The sequence below is a fragment of the Nycticebus coucang genome, chromosome 8 (assembly GCF_027406575.1).
Source record: "Nycticebus coucang isolate mNycCou1 chromosome 8, mNycCou1.pri, whole genome shotgun sequence".
Classification (NCBI taxonomy): domain Eukaryota; kingdom Metazoa; phylum Chordata; class Mammalia; order Primates; family Lorisidae; genus Nycticebus; species Nycticebus coucang.
The window spans coordinates 9,113,334-9,131,443 of NC_069787.1; the positions used below are offsets into that span (position 1 = coordinate 9,113,334).

The following is an 18,110-nucleotide window of genomic DNA, read 5'->3' on the forward strand; positions in this document are numbered from 1 at the left end:
TGACTACATGGAGGATGGGGGTGTCCATCAGAGTGGTGTGAAGTGAGGCCCATGTGTCAGTACAAGTGTGTGGCAGTGAGGCAGGGCCTAAGAGTGTGCGCTGGGAAGTCGGTGTGTTACATGACACAGTAGACAGCTGGGGTTAAAGTGTGTTGTGAGGCTGTGCCTTCAGAGAGCAGACCATGGGTGCCGAGGTGAGTGCTGGTACCACCTGCATTTGCAGCGTGTGCTGGTGGATTGAGGGTGTTGTGGGAAACACCCGAGCCCAGGTACGTCTGTGTAGGCTGTGTTACTTGGGATGCTGTATGTGTGCATACGGCCTCCTTGAGCACCTGTCCCATGAGGCTGGACCCTTGTCACCCACTCTGTGCTTATCCCCACAGGAACCACTGCCCCTGACCATGTAGATGCCAGCTCCAGGGAGCAGCATGGACCCCACTGAATGGAGACTCCTGGGTCTACAGCCCTAAGCCCCTCTAGCCCCTGGACCTCACCCCACACCTGGGGACACCCCCTGGAGCTCACCACTGCTGTCGCCAGCCCACCTCGGCCACCCCTCCCCCCAGGACCCAGAGTTGGCCGCCCAGAGCTGCAGCCATCCAGCAAGGGTGTGCTGAGGACAGCCACAGCAGCCGTCACCTCTTGTCCAGCGCTGACCCTCGGGCCCACCCCGAGCAGGGACTGCAGGAGACATGGGTGATATGACCAACAGCGACTTTTACTCCAAAAACCAAAGAAATGAGTCGAGCCATGGGGGCGAATTCGGGTGCACGATGGAGGAGCTCCGCTCCCTCATGGAACTGCGGGGCACCGAGGCTGTGGTCAAGATCAAGGAGACTTACGGGGACACCGAAGCCATCTGCCGGCGCCTCAAAACCTCACCTGTCGAAGGTAGGTGCAAGAGGCTCAAACCCAGAGCCACAGCTTAGGGGGCCACCATCTGTGTCAGTCCCAGTGACCATAGTCACATTTAACAGCATTTAATGACCATTCTGGTGTGTTCTGGCCTCGTCGATAGGCCAGGGAACAGGATCTCACGAGCTGAGGTCTAACCCAGGATACCTGCAAAGAGAACCACAAAAGGAGAGCCGGGCCCAGGCCTTGCTCCGGAGACATGATGCCCAACTGGCCCTACGGGAGAGCTCCCCCACTGCACAGGGCAGCATCCTAAGAAGCTGGGAGGCATCTGGTCTCCAAGGCAGGCACAGGAGGGTGACAAGGTGGGACCATCCAGGTGGGGCTCCTGCTTCCTACACTTAGCCTGCTGTGGTTAGATTAGGGGTTCTAGCTACCTGGGTCCCATCCTCCCTTTTTCCAGACCCCAGGAATTCCCTTGAGTGGGCTTGAGCATGGAACCACAGCACTGCTGATATCCAGCTGATTCCAGCTGCCCGTCCCCTGCCACGGGGCTGGCATCATGTCTGCCTCTCCCAAAGCCAGACTCCAGTTGGCATTACGGGGCTCTAGGGCTGCGTGGCAGTAGAGCGCTCAGCAGACTAGGCAGCAGGAAGATGGGCCGCGATGGGAAGGGTGACAGATGCCCTAGGAAGGGGGGCTTTCTTTTTCTTTTTTTTCTTGAGACAGAGTCTCCCTATGTCGCCCTGGGTAGAGTGCTGTGGCATCACAGCTCACAACAACCTCAAACTCTTAGGCTTAAGCGATTCTCTTGCCTCAGCCTCCCAAGTAGCTGGGACTACAGGCACCCACCCCAATGCCCGACTAGTTTTTGGTTGTAGTTGTCGTTGTTTGGCAGGCCCAGGCTGGATTCGAACCCGCCAGCGCTGGTTCGAATGTGGCTGGCGCCCTAGCTGCTGAGCTACAGGTGCTGAGCTACAGGTGCCGAGCCTGGAAGAGGGGCTTTCTTACATCTGAACAGCCCAGGGATCTCCAGAGAGAGATGGTTTCAGCACCTGTGGGCTTTCCTGCAGAGGACCAAAGCTAGGTCATCTGCCACGAGGCAGAGAGGAGGGAAGCCAGCCCCTGTTGGGCACCAGAGCTCAGAGTTTGGTTACTTGTCCCAACACACCTTCCCCTTGCTGGAAAGGAGAAGAGGTCCCTACATAAACCCAAAGGCATGGGGCTGAGGCTCTCCCTGACGCTTCCCCAGCCCTGCAACTTATGTAGAGGCTACAGCAACCTTCAGTTTCTTCCTCTGAAATATAAGCCAATGCCTACCTGACAGTGCCTAGTGTACACCTGGGCATGCAGTCGGTGCTCAATAGCTGGCAGCCTTGGTTATTCTAAGGAGAAGTAGAGGACCATCCCATCCCCAGGTATAGCGTACACTGTGGGAGGCAGGCAGCCTCTGGACTGCAGAAACCTGTCTCCTGCGATCCCTGTATCCTGGGCACTGCTGGACTCTTGTCCTGAATGCGTGTCCTGCAAAGGCTGCTGGTGCCCACCAGGGCCAATTGGGCACCCTCGGCAGCATGTGTGCTGCACCCCACTGTGCCCAGCATCTCCCCAGTGTCTGTGTCCCTCTGTGTCAGCTGGTCTGGGTCAGGAGGAAAAACTAAGACTGGCTCTTCTTCCCGCACTAACTACCCTCGCTGGCATGTTGCCCGTGGACTGAGCTGAGAAGTCTAGATACACCTTCTTGCCTGATGCTCTTTTATTTGGGTGGGAAGAGTGGGACCAGAGGAAGCAGCCTTTCTTCACAGTGTAATTCCAGCTCAGGGCTTGAAAACAGCCTCATGTGGTCCTAAGATGGGTATCAGCTCTGCTTGGGAACTTTTGGCCTCAGCCTCGTGTGGTCACCCATTTCTGCTAATAACCTCCACCATCAGGATGGATCACCAGGCCTGCTGGAAGGCCACGGTGCCCAGGTGGCCTTTGCCATTTGATTGGGGACCAGGAGATTCACTTGGTTAAGAATTCTCAGTCAAGAATTCTTAAATGTCTCTGGGCCCTGGTCAGACCCTGATAGAAGCTGTAGTCCCTGTCCCCAGATAAACAGCCAATTGCATGCAACAGATGTGCCTCACAGTATCGTTGGGTGTTCAGAACCCCTCAAAGCTAGGCCATGGACCCCTTAAGAAATCCACCCTCCCCGTCCCACAGGAAAGCTCTCCAGGCCCCAGGGGATTGAGCAGCACACCACCAAGCTTCAGCACTGTGCAGGGCCATAGCCAGGTGGTTCCTGGATCCTCCACTCTGAACTGCTGAGGGTGCGTGTACGTACCGGAGGGCAGGAGCCCTGTCTGCTCTCCCTGTACATCCAGCGCCTACCTTGGTGCCTGGGCCACTGAGTCCCAGCCCACAGGGAGCAGCTGTCAGATACCTGAGCAGCTCAAACAGCAGCAGATGATGGAGACGGAGTGCAGCAAGGGCCCTGGGACTCGCAGTAGTGATAAAAGCTAGGGGGGTAGTGGAATTGAAGGAAGGCTTCCTGGAGGAGGCATTTGGACTTGACTATAGAGGAAAGAGAAGGGAAGACATGTAACATGGCCCAGAGCAATGTTTCTTAGAGGGAATTCCACAGAATAAGAGTATGCTAACAAAAGTTGGGCTTTATATGGCAAATCAAGGACTAAGTTTTCTCATCTGTAAAATGGATTATAATAATGACAACTCTGACTATTGCTCTGTGGCCTGCCAGCTGTGTGGCTGTTGGCCTTTCATCTGACCTCTCTGGGCATTAGTTTCCAAATTTTTCATGAGGACCAAATAAGATCTCTGATGAGAAAGATCTCTGAGAAGGAGGAAAGCCCATCATAACGTCTACTAGAGCTCCTGCCTCGTTGGTTCCTAGAAGGATCTCCCATGGTGCTGGGAGAGGTAGGGCTGGAAGAGGTTTGAGGAGGGGCAGAGAGCATGATACACTTCTAGACTTGGCCGACCTGGGTTCCAGACCCAGCTCTGCTTCTCTGCTGTGACGGTGTGAGGATGAAGGGACTCCCGGCAAGTCACTCAGCCTCTCTGCACCTCCATTTGCACATCTGTAAATTGGGGGTGATGACCTCACAGGGATGTGGGATGCGGTGAGGACCAAAGTAGCTTAGAACAGTCTCTTGACACGTGGGTAGTTCTGTACGGTAAGATTCTGCCCCCGAGACTGAACGCCTCCATTTCCTCAACTATAAAGTAGGTCGTACACATCCAATAAGATTAGGCCAAGTGTCCAGCATCTAAGTGCTCAATAAATGCCAGCCCTTGTTGTTGTTTTCATGATAAGTCTCATCGCTCAGGAGAAAGCAGTCACGTTCTCCAGAAAGGGTGGAATGTGACTGTCCCGGACCTGCTCATCAGGAACTGGATTTACAAGGCTGTTAGGCATCCTTTTTGCACACGTTCCTGGGAGCAGGTGTTGTTATCCCATTTTGCAGAGGAAGAGTATGAGGGCTGAAGGTCACCATCACTGTTCACGTCAGAGCAGGCTTTGAATGCAACCCCCTGTGACAGCACAGCCGCATGTTTCCAGCTCAGAGCCAAGGATGTCCACCTGGGAACAGTGCTCCGAAGCATCCACTGTCAGGCCTGAGTAGGATGGGACCGCTGGGACAGTTTCCTCCCTCTACTTCTCATGTGCAGTGTCTGTCCGGCTCTCTTGTGATTTAGAGACATGCTTGGCCCCGCCTCCAGCCACCAGTTTAAGAGCTGCGTGGCCTGTGCTGTGCTGGCTCCAGATGGAACTCAGGCTGCTGTTCCCAACACTCCCTACCCCTAACCCGCTGACGTGAGCAGGGCCTGGCCTCTGAGTCACGCTGCAGGAAATGCTCCAGGCCATGCATAAATTAGCCTTCCTGCTCATGTCCGGCTAATTTTAGGCAAAACGATCTCTGCAAGTGACAAAGGGGGACTGAGGCCATGAGGAATCAACTCCCACCCAGAGCACATGGGCTCAGCTCCCACGGCTCAGCATGTGGGGATTTCCACCTGGTGGACCAACTTAGGTGCACCTGTTAGGCAACCTGGCTCCCTGTGAGGTCTGCCTCCACTGTTGGTTCTGTTCCGTTCTGATTAACGCCCTTCCCTTCTGCCTCTGCTGTTCCCATTCCTTTCACTCCCTTCCAGCCTGGGATGGTCGAGTCCCAGAGACCTGGGTTCAAATCCTGAGGGGCTTTCTCTTCAAGGGACATGGGAGAGTTAAATCTAACCTCTCTGAGCCTCAGTCAACTCATCAGTGAAATGAGGATGAAAGCAGTGCCTACCTCGTGGGGACGGTGTGAGGATGAAGTTAGGGACGCCACCGTGCGAGGCGGACCCAAGACACTTAGCAAGTGGTGTTCATTGTCCCTGCCCTTATTATACCAAGGCGTTTATTTTTTAAAAAACAACATGCATAGACCCCAACCCCATGAAAAAATTAGGCAATCAGATAAGATGGTAATGGTGCCTGACAAAGAGTGAATATGCTAGGAGAGGAGGCGGAAAGACGGTTGAGTAGTGTGGGGTGGTCTGGGAGGCTTGGAGGCAGGAGCTCTGTGTCATTCTCCACTGTCCCCAGCACCAGGAACTCTTCCCTTCGTGGAGAGAAGGAGGGGAGAGACAAGAAGAGGCAAGGGATACCCTGCTGCCCCTCCTGCCCTCCTGGCATGGGACAGAAGGCTAGAGGCCTGGGGATGGACACAGGACACCTCATGTCACCCACGGAACAATTGGCTCCAGCTCCCCAAGCCCAGCGTGGCCCTGCCCTGAGCCACAGCATGCACAGCCCTCGTCCCTCACTTCCTGACACCATGCTTTGGGCTGTCAGGGCAACGCAGACAGTCCCTGCTGGATGTTCACCACAAGGTGGACAGAGATGGGGGTGGCAGCAGAGTGGGGTGGGAACCGGATATTGTGGCGTACTGTGAAACGGAACCTCCGGTTAATTTTGTATGAATCCCATGGCCTGCCCAAGTGGAGGAGAGAGCGGGGCTAAGGCAGAACAAGAGAGCAGGCCATGGGAGATGGCAGGGGCTTCTAAATATAACATTGAAGAATGCCCCTGGGACTGGGTAGGGCCCAGGTCCTCCCTGGAGCTGCAGCAGCTGGGCACCAGGAGGGGACGGGGCAGGCGGTGGGGGCTTCTGTCTGTCATGCCTCATGCTCTAGTTTCTCTGTCTCCGTCTTCCCAAGGATCACTGGGTCCCTGGGGGTTGGTGGGAAAACCAGGGCAGCCAGGCTCAGTGGTGTCTCAGCAGGGTGAGGCTGGGAGGTGCCCAGACACAGCATAGCCATGGGGGTGTCACTGACCGGCCAGAGATGGGTGAGCCCACCTCCCCAGACCCAACCCAGGGTCTCCATGTGAAGTGGCCTGTGCTCCATTTTAAGGCCCAGAACTCTGTCAGGTGTAAGGCCTGGAGGAGAAAAACTCATCAAAGTATATAAGAGGCTGAGGAGACCAAGCTGCCTCCTCACAAATGGGTGCAGGGATGAGGGGAAGGCGCAGAGGCCAGAGAGGTGTCCAAGCCTCACCTCTGTCACTAAGTGGGCTTGTGACCTCAGGGAGGATATTTAGACTCTCACAACCTCAGTTTTCTTACCTGTAAAATGGGAATTGTGCTTTCACTCTCTGGAATTTGGAGACAGTGAGTTGAATGTCCTTTGCAGGTTTTCTAGAGAAGAATCTACTTCCAGTTTTTACAGAGTTCTTCTATTCGTCAGGGCTCTATCTGATAGAAACCCGTCTCATACCGCTTTATGCAGAAAAGAATTTTTCTGGATTATGCAACTGAAAAGTCCAGGGATATGTCTGGCTCAGGCATGGCTGGATCCAGAGTCTCAAATGCTTTCAGGAGGATTTTGTTAGCCTTACCAGGTCTCACCACATGGGAGCTCCACCAGCTTCAGGCTGACACCCTCCATCCCAGCCACCCCAGCAGCCAAACGCACCTATTTCCTCATAGTCCCCCCTTAAATCTCAGCATAGACGTTCACTGGACCACCTGGGGTCACATGACCACTCCTGAACCAATCCCTGTGGCCAGAGGATGGAATAAGCTAAAAGGTCAGATCCAGTCACATGCTTACCCCAGAGGGGCCGAACCACATGGAGACTGGGAGAGGGAGGAGGAATGAAGGTGCAAACCATAGGGCCTACTGCGTGGAAGGGCCCTACTGTGTGCTGGGACAGAAGAGCAGAGCAGACGTGTTCTGTGCACTTGGGGCAGGTGTTGCCTGGGTGGGGAGAAAGGCAGAAAGAACTAAGGAGGCAACTGAGGACTGAAGGCAGGTTTCCGAAGCACCAAATACGGCATGGCCACAGATTCTAGCAGCCAAACCTCAGCACCATGAATATCACACCAGGATAAGAGCATAATCTGGGACTGTCCAGGCCAACTAGATCTATGACCAGGGTCACCGCAGTGAAGAGGCCAACATGACGCCATGATCCAAATCCTGGCTTTACTTTTATAGTCATGCTCTGTCACCTGGGCTGGAATACAGTGGCATTATCATAGCTTACTGCAACTGCAAACACCTTCAGAGTAACTGGGACTACAGAGGTGTGCCTCCATGCTCAGCTAATTTTTTCTGTTTAGTAGAGATGGGATCTTGCTCTTGCTCAGGTTGGTCCCAAACTCCTGAGCTCAAATGATCCTCCCGCCTCAGCCTCCTAGAGTGCTAGCATTACAGGCATGAGCCACCACGCCCAGCCAGCAACCTCAAGAGTACCTCTTACCTCAGCCTCCCAAGTAGCTGGGACTATAGGTGCCAGCCACAATGCCTGGCTAGTTTTTCTATTTTTAGTAGAGATGAGGTCTCATTCTTGCCCAGGCTGGTCTCAAACTCGTGAACTCAAGCAATCCACCCACCTCAGCCTCCCAGAGTGCGAAGGTCACAGGCATGAGTCACCACACCCCGCTCTGTCTCTACTTCTTATCCTGCTCGGGAACATGTTATCTATTCTCTCTGTGCCTCAGTTATCTCATCTGCAACATGGGATAATAGTGGTGCTGTGAGAATCAAAATAATATGTAGAGCACTTAGTACCTGGCACATAGTAGATATTAGGTCAGCACTGGCTGTTAGTATTCTCTGCTGGAACTGGGTGCGACTCTAAGGAACATGTTAGATTTTAATTAGTGGAGAAGAAAAAGGTAGTTTGAGCAGATCAGTGAGTTTGAGCAACACATGTGAGTCTATAGTTTGAAAAAAAATGTCAGCCTCTTATTTGATTTGCAGGGCTTAAACCCTCCCCTCTACCACTAGGGGAAAACAATCCTTTAAAAGCAGAGTTTGATGTGAAGCTGCAGTGAATCACATGGGGACACTTTCCAGAATGCCACCCACACATCTTTCTGAATCATCAATGAAAGAAACCCACGTGTCGATCAATGTTTGCTATGGATTGTCCCCGGCCCGGGCAGCAGAGTCTCACCGGGCAAACAATTCTACAGGCTGGGGGTGGCGGGCAGAGCGCAGGACAGGGCCAACCCTGCAGCTGGCCAGAGGGCTTCCAAGTGATTCCAGCAGGGCTAGGGAGACTTTACGTCCAGTGAGTGATGCTGCTCAGCAGGTGCTTTATGCCTTCAGGCACCTCCAGAGGTGTGTAGGAGGTGGGTTGTGAGGACAGAATTTTCTAGGCAGACCCACCATGCAGACAGCATCAGTCCCAAAGCTACCTGCTGCCTGTCACTTACTGTGTGCAAACTAAAGGCCAGGCCCCTCCAACACATGGTCCCCCGGGATCTTTACAGCAGGAAACAAAGGCTTGGAGAGGAATGGGAGCCTGATTCTTCCTGTGAAGGCATCGATCCTTTCACAGACTAAACACGCACTAAACGCTAAGCATCCACTCGGTGCCCAGAAGAGGGAAGGAAATGAAGAGACCATTGGTTCCAAGTCTCATCTCCACGGGCCTTGATCAGGTCACTCCCTCTCCCTGAGCCTCAGTTTCCCCATCTGTAGATGGTGTGATCATAGCACCCCCTCCCTAGACCTGATGGATATAGGTGTTCAGTGAACATCCTCCCTTCTCCTCCCACTTCTGTCACGCCAAGCAGCAATGGAGGTGGACACACTTTTATTTGTTGAACAAATACATGTCGTGGACCTACTATGCGTAGATGAGGAGTGCATGTGCTCTTCTGGGAAGAGACCTAGAATCTCTTCCATATGCTCCTTCAGGATGTGTGACGTGGCCAGGTGGGGACAGGAGCACCCATGAAGGACATCCCCTCTTGGTCCGAGGGGTCGGGGGATGTCAGAGGAAAACAACTGCAAGGACAGAGACAGCTGGGGCAGGGTGCCGGGCCTCAGTCCAGCCCGTGGGGGAAAGGGAGGAGCCCCTCCTAACCCCTCCCCCCAGAGCTCCCAAAGGGTCCCCAGGAAAGGCAGGTGTGGAGGTGGATTGTAAACCACCCCTGCCCGTAAGATTCCCCCAGTCTAGCTGTGTCGCTAGTTACTGGCCATGATGCTAGTTATAGCTGTGATGGCAGAGACCGGTTAACACACGCTGAGCACTTACAGCGGGCCAGGCTAACTGTTGAGGCGTCGTGTAATCATCACACCACCCCTGTGATTCAGGAACTGCCAGGAAAGGCAAGCTCAGGGCAGCCCCACTCACAAGAGGCCTGGCCAGGGGCGGTGCTTTCTGGCCCCTGGACACGCACAAATAACCTCTCAGTCCACTGCCCACTAAGGACGAAAGTAACCGCAGCAAGAGAGAATGTTCTAAAGACCCAAGACAAGTGATCCCTGCCTGATTGGGACACAACCGGGAGAAACGTCCCATCAGCTCAGCCTGGAGGGGCAGGGAGGAGTTGAGTGTGCAGAAATGGGAGGGATGTGAACTCTTAATAGGAGAAGGAGGGTGAGCAAAGGCCCTGTGGTGGATGCCAGGATGGGCCTGGGGGAAGCAAGGGACTCGTGGAGCCTGGAGCCCAGGAAGTATCTCAAAGGACAGAGGACTCCAGCCTGTGGACCGTAGAGTGATTTTTGTGGACTCTGGGTCTCAGGTGGTTTGTTCATGCAGACCATCAGCTTGGGCAACACTGCTCCTGTTTGCACAGCCCGTGTGACTGTGAGACGGACCTGCCGCTCCAGGAGAGGGGCCCTGAGTACAGCCTTCTCCAGTGCAGGAGAGCCAGAGAACTCTCTGGACTCAGGGAAACTGAGGGTTTGGGGAAAGTCTTTAGACTGGGCTACCTGGTGGCCTGGGGACAGGGAGGGATGCTGAAGGGTGGGGGGCCTCAGAGCCTCCTACCCACCACAGGCCAAAAGCTGCTCCTTTTTTATCTGGTTTATGTAGTAAAGCATTTGGCAGAAGATGTTTTGTTTAACAAAGAGTTGGAATAAAGAAAAGGAAAGGAAGAAAAAAATTGAGCACCTCCGATGCTGAAGGTAAGTACTAATGAACCACAGTGTCTAAAGGCATGGTTTGAGGCACAGGTCGTATAAATTCTTGTTGCCTCAGTTGTTACATCTGTAAAATGGAGCAAACAATATCCAGCTCCCAGGGCCCATCCCAGCTGTGGATCAAAGGAAAACACACACAGATGGGCCCCCAGGGGGACGCATATGGCTCCAGAAAATGAACTGGAGGTCCACCTACCTGTGTTTAGACACACTGGGCTGGGGAGAGAAGGGGGCCAGCCTGACGCCAGCTCTCACTGGCTAAGACCCTCTCTGTGCTCCCTCCACCCTGTTCTATGGCTCAGTCTCCCATCTGGAAAATAAAAAAGGTGGATCTGGTGGTCTCTGAGGCCCCTTCAGGCTCAGACATAGAATTGTGAGACTCACTGCCTTAGAATCTCCAGCAGTGCAGCCATAGACTGGCCAAATGGTGGCTGACTCACAGCTGGACCCATGTCTCTTCCCTTTTAAGTTAAAGTCTCTTGACCTTGAGACCTTGTGGGCAGCTAAGGCCCCATCACAGCCCTTTGCCCCAGGCCTTGGCCTAGCTCCCTCCCCTATCAGGCAGCTTTGGGGCCCCACCCACTCTGGCTCCCACAGGCTGAGCTTAGCAGCTGACCAGACACGGGCATTCCCTGGCTGCGGTTCTCTGGCTCCCAGAAGCCCAGGGGCCTGGACCCCGGTTTTCAACTATTTCTCCCCCTTGAGCCTCAGTTTTTTTATCTGTTACATGGGCTAAGGGGTGAGAAGGGTTCTCAGGAATTTCAGCCTGGACCATCTCTAATGTTAGTGTGACCTCAGTCATTCACCCAGCCTGGGTCCCACTAAGGCCCAAGTTCAACTGGAGAGAGCTGAAGCAGGCCGTCACCCGAGAGGCCCAGACAGGCCAGGTTAGTTATTTATACAGGCACCTCTCACCCCACAACGATTATCTTACCCCTCCTGGTGCAGTCCAGGCCCCTGCTGTGGTTTCAGTCCCAGAGTTATTTATAGTCAGTGGAAATTAGTGCTTTGGCCGATGGCTCCCTAGCACCCACCTGCCCTCGCCTCCAACACAAAGGGAGGGCCCCCTGGAAATTTCTGAGGTCCCAGCAAATAACCCCAGGGACCAGTTCTGGCTGGGAAGAGTCTGCCCTTTCTGTGAGATAGCTTTAGACAAGATGTCAAGGAGTTGAGAGGTGGGAACCTGCTTTTCTGGCTGGAGGATCCTGGAGGGCTTCATGGAGGAGGCAGCACTTAAATTAAAATGTTTGAAGGATAGAGCAGGGTTTGTGGTGAGGGAGGACACTCCAGGTAAAGGAAACAGAATGGAAAAAAGTACAGAGGCTAGGAGGGAGGGTACGTGAAAGAATACCTCTTTCTGTTTGGCTGAGGCTTGAGGCAGAGAGTAACCAGTAGTTAATGGTAACAAATCGGAGTAACTGAGAGTTATAGATGCTTCAGACATTGTTCTAAGAGCTTTACATACAGCACTACCTCACTTAATCCTCCTGACAACCTTATGAAGTGTTAACATTCTTTCCATTTTTACAAATGAGGAAACTGAGGCCCAAAGATATTACTTGCCTAATGTCACACAGCTAACGAGAGGAGGAATTGGGATTTAAATTCAAACAGGTGGTTCCAGAGCGCACACCCAAACCCTCTGTGAGAAAGTGTGAATGTTAAGCAAAAAGTTTGGGCTTAAATGAAGAGGCAGGAGGGAGCCCAAGCCGGGGAGCAACACGACTAAGAATTTGGTTTAGAAGGGGGGACGCCCCCAAGCATGCAGATAGGAGGTAACCAGGTGAGACCAAGGCCTGGACATTGGAGAGGAGAGAGCTCAACACAGCAGATCACAGCCGGTGACTGGCGATGAGGGGACTCGGTCTGTAAGACAGCAGCTGGCGGCTGCCAGTGGAGATGGGCCCACAAGGGGAGGAGCAAGGCTGGAGGTGAGATGAAAGAGAGAGACAAAGACAAAGACATCTGCGGATTAGATCTGTCTCTGCTCACCGGTCCCCAGCCTGCGTGGGGGAGGCCAGCCACAGAGGGGCTCTATCCTAGCACCCAGAACAGTGCTGGCCACAGAGTACACTCCAGAAATGTGCAAGAACTGTGGATTCAGCCAGGGCACTTGTTAAGGATGGGTCCTTAGGGGATATCTCCTACTGAGGAAGCCCAGGGTGGGCAAAGGAAGAGACCTCAGAGTGGGGTAAGAAGAGGGCAACCTGCAGCTGCAGTGTGAACGGGCATCTGAGGCTGGATTGGCATTCAGGTAGACATGGTTGTTGCCACGAAGTAGGGCAAGAAGGAGAAATAGCCTCCACCGAGGAGGGCAGGCTGGCGGTGAGCCCTGGGGAAACCTCTGCTGGACAGAACAGTGTCCCCTGAGGCCTTGCACCACACTCCAGCTCAGTGGGATCAGAGCGGTTGGGATGAGAGACCGAGAGGCCACAGGTCCAGAAGGGCCCTCAGGTTTTCCCTCTCCTCTAGCAATCCCAGAGCACACATGGGGAGACTGAGGCTCAGGAGGAAAAGGACATACCCAGTGCACGGTGGGTACCAGCCAGACCCCAGCCAGGCCCTGAGTCATCCCTGCACATGGTAAAGGGGAAGAGGACCCCCTTGGTCTCTGTTGCAGCCTCCTATCTCCCCCAGGCCCTCGGCTCACACCTGCCACCGTTTTCCTGCCTCTCAGTGTCAGCCTGGTAGGCCTGCTGCAACAAAGAACCACAGAATGAGTGGCTTAAATGATAGAAATGTATCCGCTCCCCCTCTGGAGGCTAGAAGTCCCAAATAGAGTGTATGATGCCCCATGATCATATCAATGTATACAGTTACGATTTAATTAAAAAAAAATAAATAAAATAAAATAAATAAACAGGGTCTAAATTGGAAAAAAAAAAAAAAAAGACAGCAGGTTGCGTCTTTCTGAGGCCATGAGAACTGTCTTCCCTCCGCATGCCTGTCTGAGCTCTCATTTCCTCTTTATATAAGCGTACCAGTTATATTGTGGATTACGGCCCACCCTCATGACCTCATCTTAACTTAGTAACTGCTTACCTCTACAATGACCCTATCTTCAAATCCCCAAGGTACTGGAGATTAGAGCTTCAACATATGGACTTAGTGGGGCATGATTCAGCCCAGAACACTCTCGCTTGAGAGAACCACTTCTGCACTTGGAATTACAGTTTCTCCTCCTATGAAGTGGGACATGAACAGGACTGCATGGGGAGTGTGGTGAGGGGACAAGCTCAGTGCTGTCCGAGCATGTCTTTCCCAAGAGCCCATCACACAGTGGGCATTAGGGAGGAGCAATGCAGCCTGAGTTGGGAGGCAGACATCCTGGGTCTGAATGGCAGCTGTGCCACTTACTAGCTGGATTGTGCCAAGTAAATGACATCACCTCTCAGAACCTGTTTACTCATCTGTAAGATAGCTCTTATTACTGAACAGGTGCAAGTCAAACATGCTTGGCACAGTGCAGGAAGCCCACCAGAAATGGAAACGACCACTATCGTTTATTATTATCATCATATTATTATTTCTAATATCATCAACATCATACAGGTTAAGAAGTTGAGGCCCAGAGAGGCCCAGCGAGGAAGGGGTCTTGCCCAAGTTCACAAGACCATCTGCACAAGGCCAGGTCTCCTGACCTCCAGTCTCAAACAGGTCATCCACACCCCTTCGTGCTACTGTGGGGCAGGGAAAGGGAACAAGTAATCCTTAGATGCTCAACATTAGGACAACAACTAGGTCCATTCTAGCTTCTCCGTGTGCCTTTGAGATAATAAAGAAAATGGTCGTTGTGGAGAATCAGAAGCAACGTGGATGAGACTCTGGGAAATAACATCAAGTTGGAAAAGTGGGCTTTAGCACTGAACATTCTGACGATGGCAACAACTCCATAAAAACAGACACAAGGGGAAAGAGGCTGAGAAGAAACATCTAGAATGTGCACAGTGTGGGGGTTGCAGAGTGAGACTGGGTTTTTTTCTCTCGGCTTTTCTTTCTGCCCATGTGGTGACATCATCCTGAGTCATGTTAGCTTAGGCGCTCTGGGTGTAAGCAACAGAAACCGACTGGGCAATGTAATGAAGAGCAGAGGGCAGATGGGAGTCATCTCCCCAAGTTGGAGCAAAGACTGGAAAACCTAGCTTTGTGTTCAGAAGGAAATTGGGACCTGCAGGGACCAGTGGCTTGACTCACAGAGCAAATGTCCCTTTGGGGAAGTTAGGGCTGGGAAAAATCGACTCCGGCTGTTTTTGGTCCTTGTATCCCTCAGGCTTCTAAACTGTGCTGTGCTGGTAAATGTTTAACACCTGGCTCTGCCTGTTGGGAAGGAATTATCATTTTTAGGGATGCTGATTCCCATTGTGCAAATACTGCCACCTGATTGCCAAAATGACATCATTAGGGAGAAATGCACAGTAGCACACCATCCTACGGTATTTCTACCATGCAGACACAATGGACCATCTATTCAAGAGAACAGATAATAGTGAAATGTAGTAAAATAATTAGGAAGTGATAAGTTTGGAGTATTTATTGCCTTTAATATATAATCTATATAATTGTAAGTTTATATAATTGAGTTCTAATGATGGCTATAATTAACAACCAGCTCACAAAAATACCTGAAAATTTAGCAATTGACTGTCACAAGCAGGTGTGAACTGGCTCCAGCCAATCACCGATTCCCTGTCTTAAGAGAGAGCATATCTGGGAGGTGAGTGGCCTACCTTGGTCACATGCCCACCCTTGAACCAGGAAGGTGGGACATCTTGATTGACAACCACCAAGACTGTTGCTAGTCGTGGGGGGAGACCTAACACCATAGAGGAGAGAATGCCCCGAGACAGCCAAAGCTCAGTACAGGCTTTAGTTTCTGTCATTAATTATTTCTTTAAGCTATATTTTTCTTTTAGGATATCTTTTTATTTCTTTTTTTTTCTTCTTAACTCATAATTACTTGAAGTTCCAGGGTCTTTAAAAAAGGATCCAGAGCTTTAATCCTGAGAACAGTGAACCAAAGAACCGGGAGAGGGACAGGGGCTCAGAACAGCATACCCATCCCTCCTCCTCACCTCCCACCGACCTCCACCTTGGGGGTGGAGTAAATGAGCTGTCACACTGCCTAAAAGTCCACCCTCAGTGATCTCCAGAGAAAATAAAGACACCCAAGGTGAGGAGTATCTTAGGGCAGAGTTTTTTCAAGCACCTACAAGAGTGAGAGTGAATGGGAAAATCAGAGGTCTGTAGTGGCCCAGACACTGGGGAAGTGCCTTGAAGGCTTAAGCCTTACTTCAAAATATATGCAGGGTGGGCATCCTAAGCTCAGTGAACTCATGATTTACTAGGAGGCTCAGGATCTCAGATGGCCAGGGCAAAGAGGCAGACTCCACATGAGGACCTCAGATCAGCATGCTGCTGCCTTATTTGGGAACCTCTGGTGGCCAGCAGAAGGCCAGGAGATCTGACTTAGGAAGAGGGGGTCCTCCAGTAATAGTCCAGTTGGCAAGCAACCAACAGGTTATACCCCTAGGCAGGAGGCGCTATGAGTAGCCCCATTTTGCAGATGAAGAAATTGAAGGACAGGAGTTGACTTGCCCAACTTACATAGCTATGGGAGTAAAACTCAGGCCTGCATGGGGCCTGACTTCATGTTGCTAATCATCTATCAAAGGGGATGAGGGGTCACTGTAGCACCCTGTGTCCCCCACAGAGGGGGCAGAACTCTGTCTCAGAAGCCTGAGAGTTTTTAGTTGCTCCAAAACACTAGAATGCAGGCCCGAATTTGAGAAAGAGGAGCCAGGGTGGGCCAGGGTGGGCCAGGCAGACACCTGATCTGTTAACAGGGCAGCTGAGAACTTGATCCTGGTTTCCAGACCTCACTTTTCTGTCTTCTTCTGGCCAGTGGCATTCTCAGGGGCACATAGGCCTGGGCCTCTTGGTCTATAAGAAGATGAACCTGGGGTGGTGCCTGTGGCTCAAGGAGTAGGGCGCCGGTCCCATATGCCAGAGGTGGTGGGTTCAAACCCAGCCCTGGCCAAAAATCACAAAAAAAAAAAAAAAGAAGATGAACCTGGAATCCCAGACTGTGGGTTTGGAGCCTGGCCATGGAGCACCGAATGGGAGTCCAGTATCAGCTCCTCTGCTCACTTGCTGTGTGGTCTCAGGTGAATCACCATCCCTCTCTGAGCCTCAGTTTCTTCAGCTGAAAAGTGTGTCTAAATATGCCTGTCACAGGGTTGTTAGAAAAACTAAATGAGAAAATGTACATATAAGCCCCTCCCTTTTCCATCCTCCCCCTCCAAGCTGTTCTCCCCACGGTGGCTAGAGTAAACTGAAATATAAGTCAGGCTGTGCCAGCACCTGCTCAAAACCCAGTGACTCCCACTGCCTCCAGAATGAAATTGAACTCCTTACTGTGGCTTGCAGTCCTGGTATGATCCAGCCACCAGCCTGTGGCAGGAGGTGCCAGGCCCACAGGGCATCAGAGTCCCCAACATATAGAAATCCAGAGCTTCCTTTGGAGCTTTCCCCCTTCCTTAATGCCATTTAGGATTTAAGAATAAATTAAAGGCAGTGACTGAAAACAAATGATAATAATTATAATGTCGAAGTTGTCCTCTGAGCCTACAGACATCCTGCTTCTTACTCTGCTCCCTCCCCAAAGAATATTGACCCGGTCCCTATGGGGGATGCCCCACTCCCTAGCTGAGAATCACTGCATTCATTGTTAATTCATTTACTGCTCTTTAAATAGGCATTTACTGAACAGCTACTTGGTGCTAGATGTTGTCCTAGGTGCTGGTGTATAGTAATGAACAAAACCAACAAAGATCCTCTTCACAAAGCTTCCAGGAGGCCAGGATAAAAATAGAAACAAATCAATGAGCAAGAAAACATCAGGTGGTTAGCAGCTTTGAGAATGATGTGGAGAAGGGCAGCTTTAGACAGGCAATCAAGGAGGGCTTCCGTGTAGAGGTGGCATTAACCTGTGCTTCCGATTGGCATGCTGGATGCCTAAGAACCACCCTCCATGGAGCCCTGAAGTTGAACAATAATGGGGTCCCTGCTTGCCAATGTTTTCAGATCCCCTGTGCCCGTTTCTTGGGTTCTGCCAGGTACCCTCTGAGGTACCCTATATCCTCATGATTTACTTTTATGTCAAGCTACCCAAGTGGATACACTTTTTTTTTTTTTAAGACAGAGTCTCACTGTCGCCCTGGGTAGAGTGCGTGGTGTCACGGCTCACACCAACTCAAACTCTTGGACTAAGTGATTCTCTTGCCTCACCCTCCCAAGTAGCTGCCACTGCAGGCACTCGCCACAATGCCCAGCTATTTTTTTTGTTGCAGTTGTCATTGTTTAGCAGGCCCGGACCAGGTTGGAACCCACCTGCCTCTATGAAGATGGCCGGTGCCCTAACCACTGAGCTACGGGCACCGAGCCAGGATGGATACAGATTTTGATGTCTCCATTTTATAGTAAACAGGCTGAGGCTCCAAGAGTGGCTTGTCCAGGGTAACACAACAAATGCATGACAGAGTTAGGACCTACCTTTGAGTATCCTAACTTTGCCAGTACTGTGCCCACTCCTTGCCTTGCAAGGATGCATTTAGAGAAATCACAGTGGCAGAAACAGAGTCCCCTAGTCTGTGAGAACCTGGAGCTGTCAGCCAAGAGAGAGCCATGGCCCGAGAGGCAACTGAGCGTTCAGTAGGGCGAAGGGAGTCCCAAAGCTGTGGCCAATTGCTAGGAACAGGCCTGGTGGGGAAAGTCCTAGGTGAGCGCCATTGAAGGAAAAAAAAACACACTCCTGCAGAGACACACCA

At 51.9% G+C, this 18,110-nt stretch overlaps 1 protein-coding gene across 9 annotated transcripts in view; it reads left to right on the plus strand.

Moving 5' to 3' along the window:
* Positions 1-18,110, plus strand: part of ATP2B2 (ATPase plasma membrane Ca2+ transporting 2) — a 373,264-nt gene that overhangs the window by 246,397 nt on the left and 108,757 nt on the right. For all 9 annotated transcript variants that reach the window (XM_053600589.1, XM_053600581.1, XM_053600583.1 and 6 more), the window contains one exon: positions 384-891. In XM_053600589.1, the coding sequence (XP_053456564.1) occupies positions 693-891 (199 nt within the window). In that variant the 5' untranslated portion in view covers positions 384-692. The remainder of the gene's footprint in view (positions 1-383; positions 892-18,110) is intronic.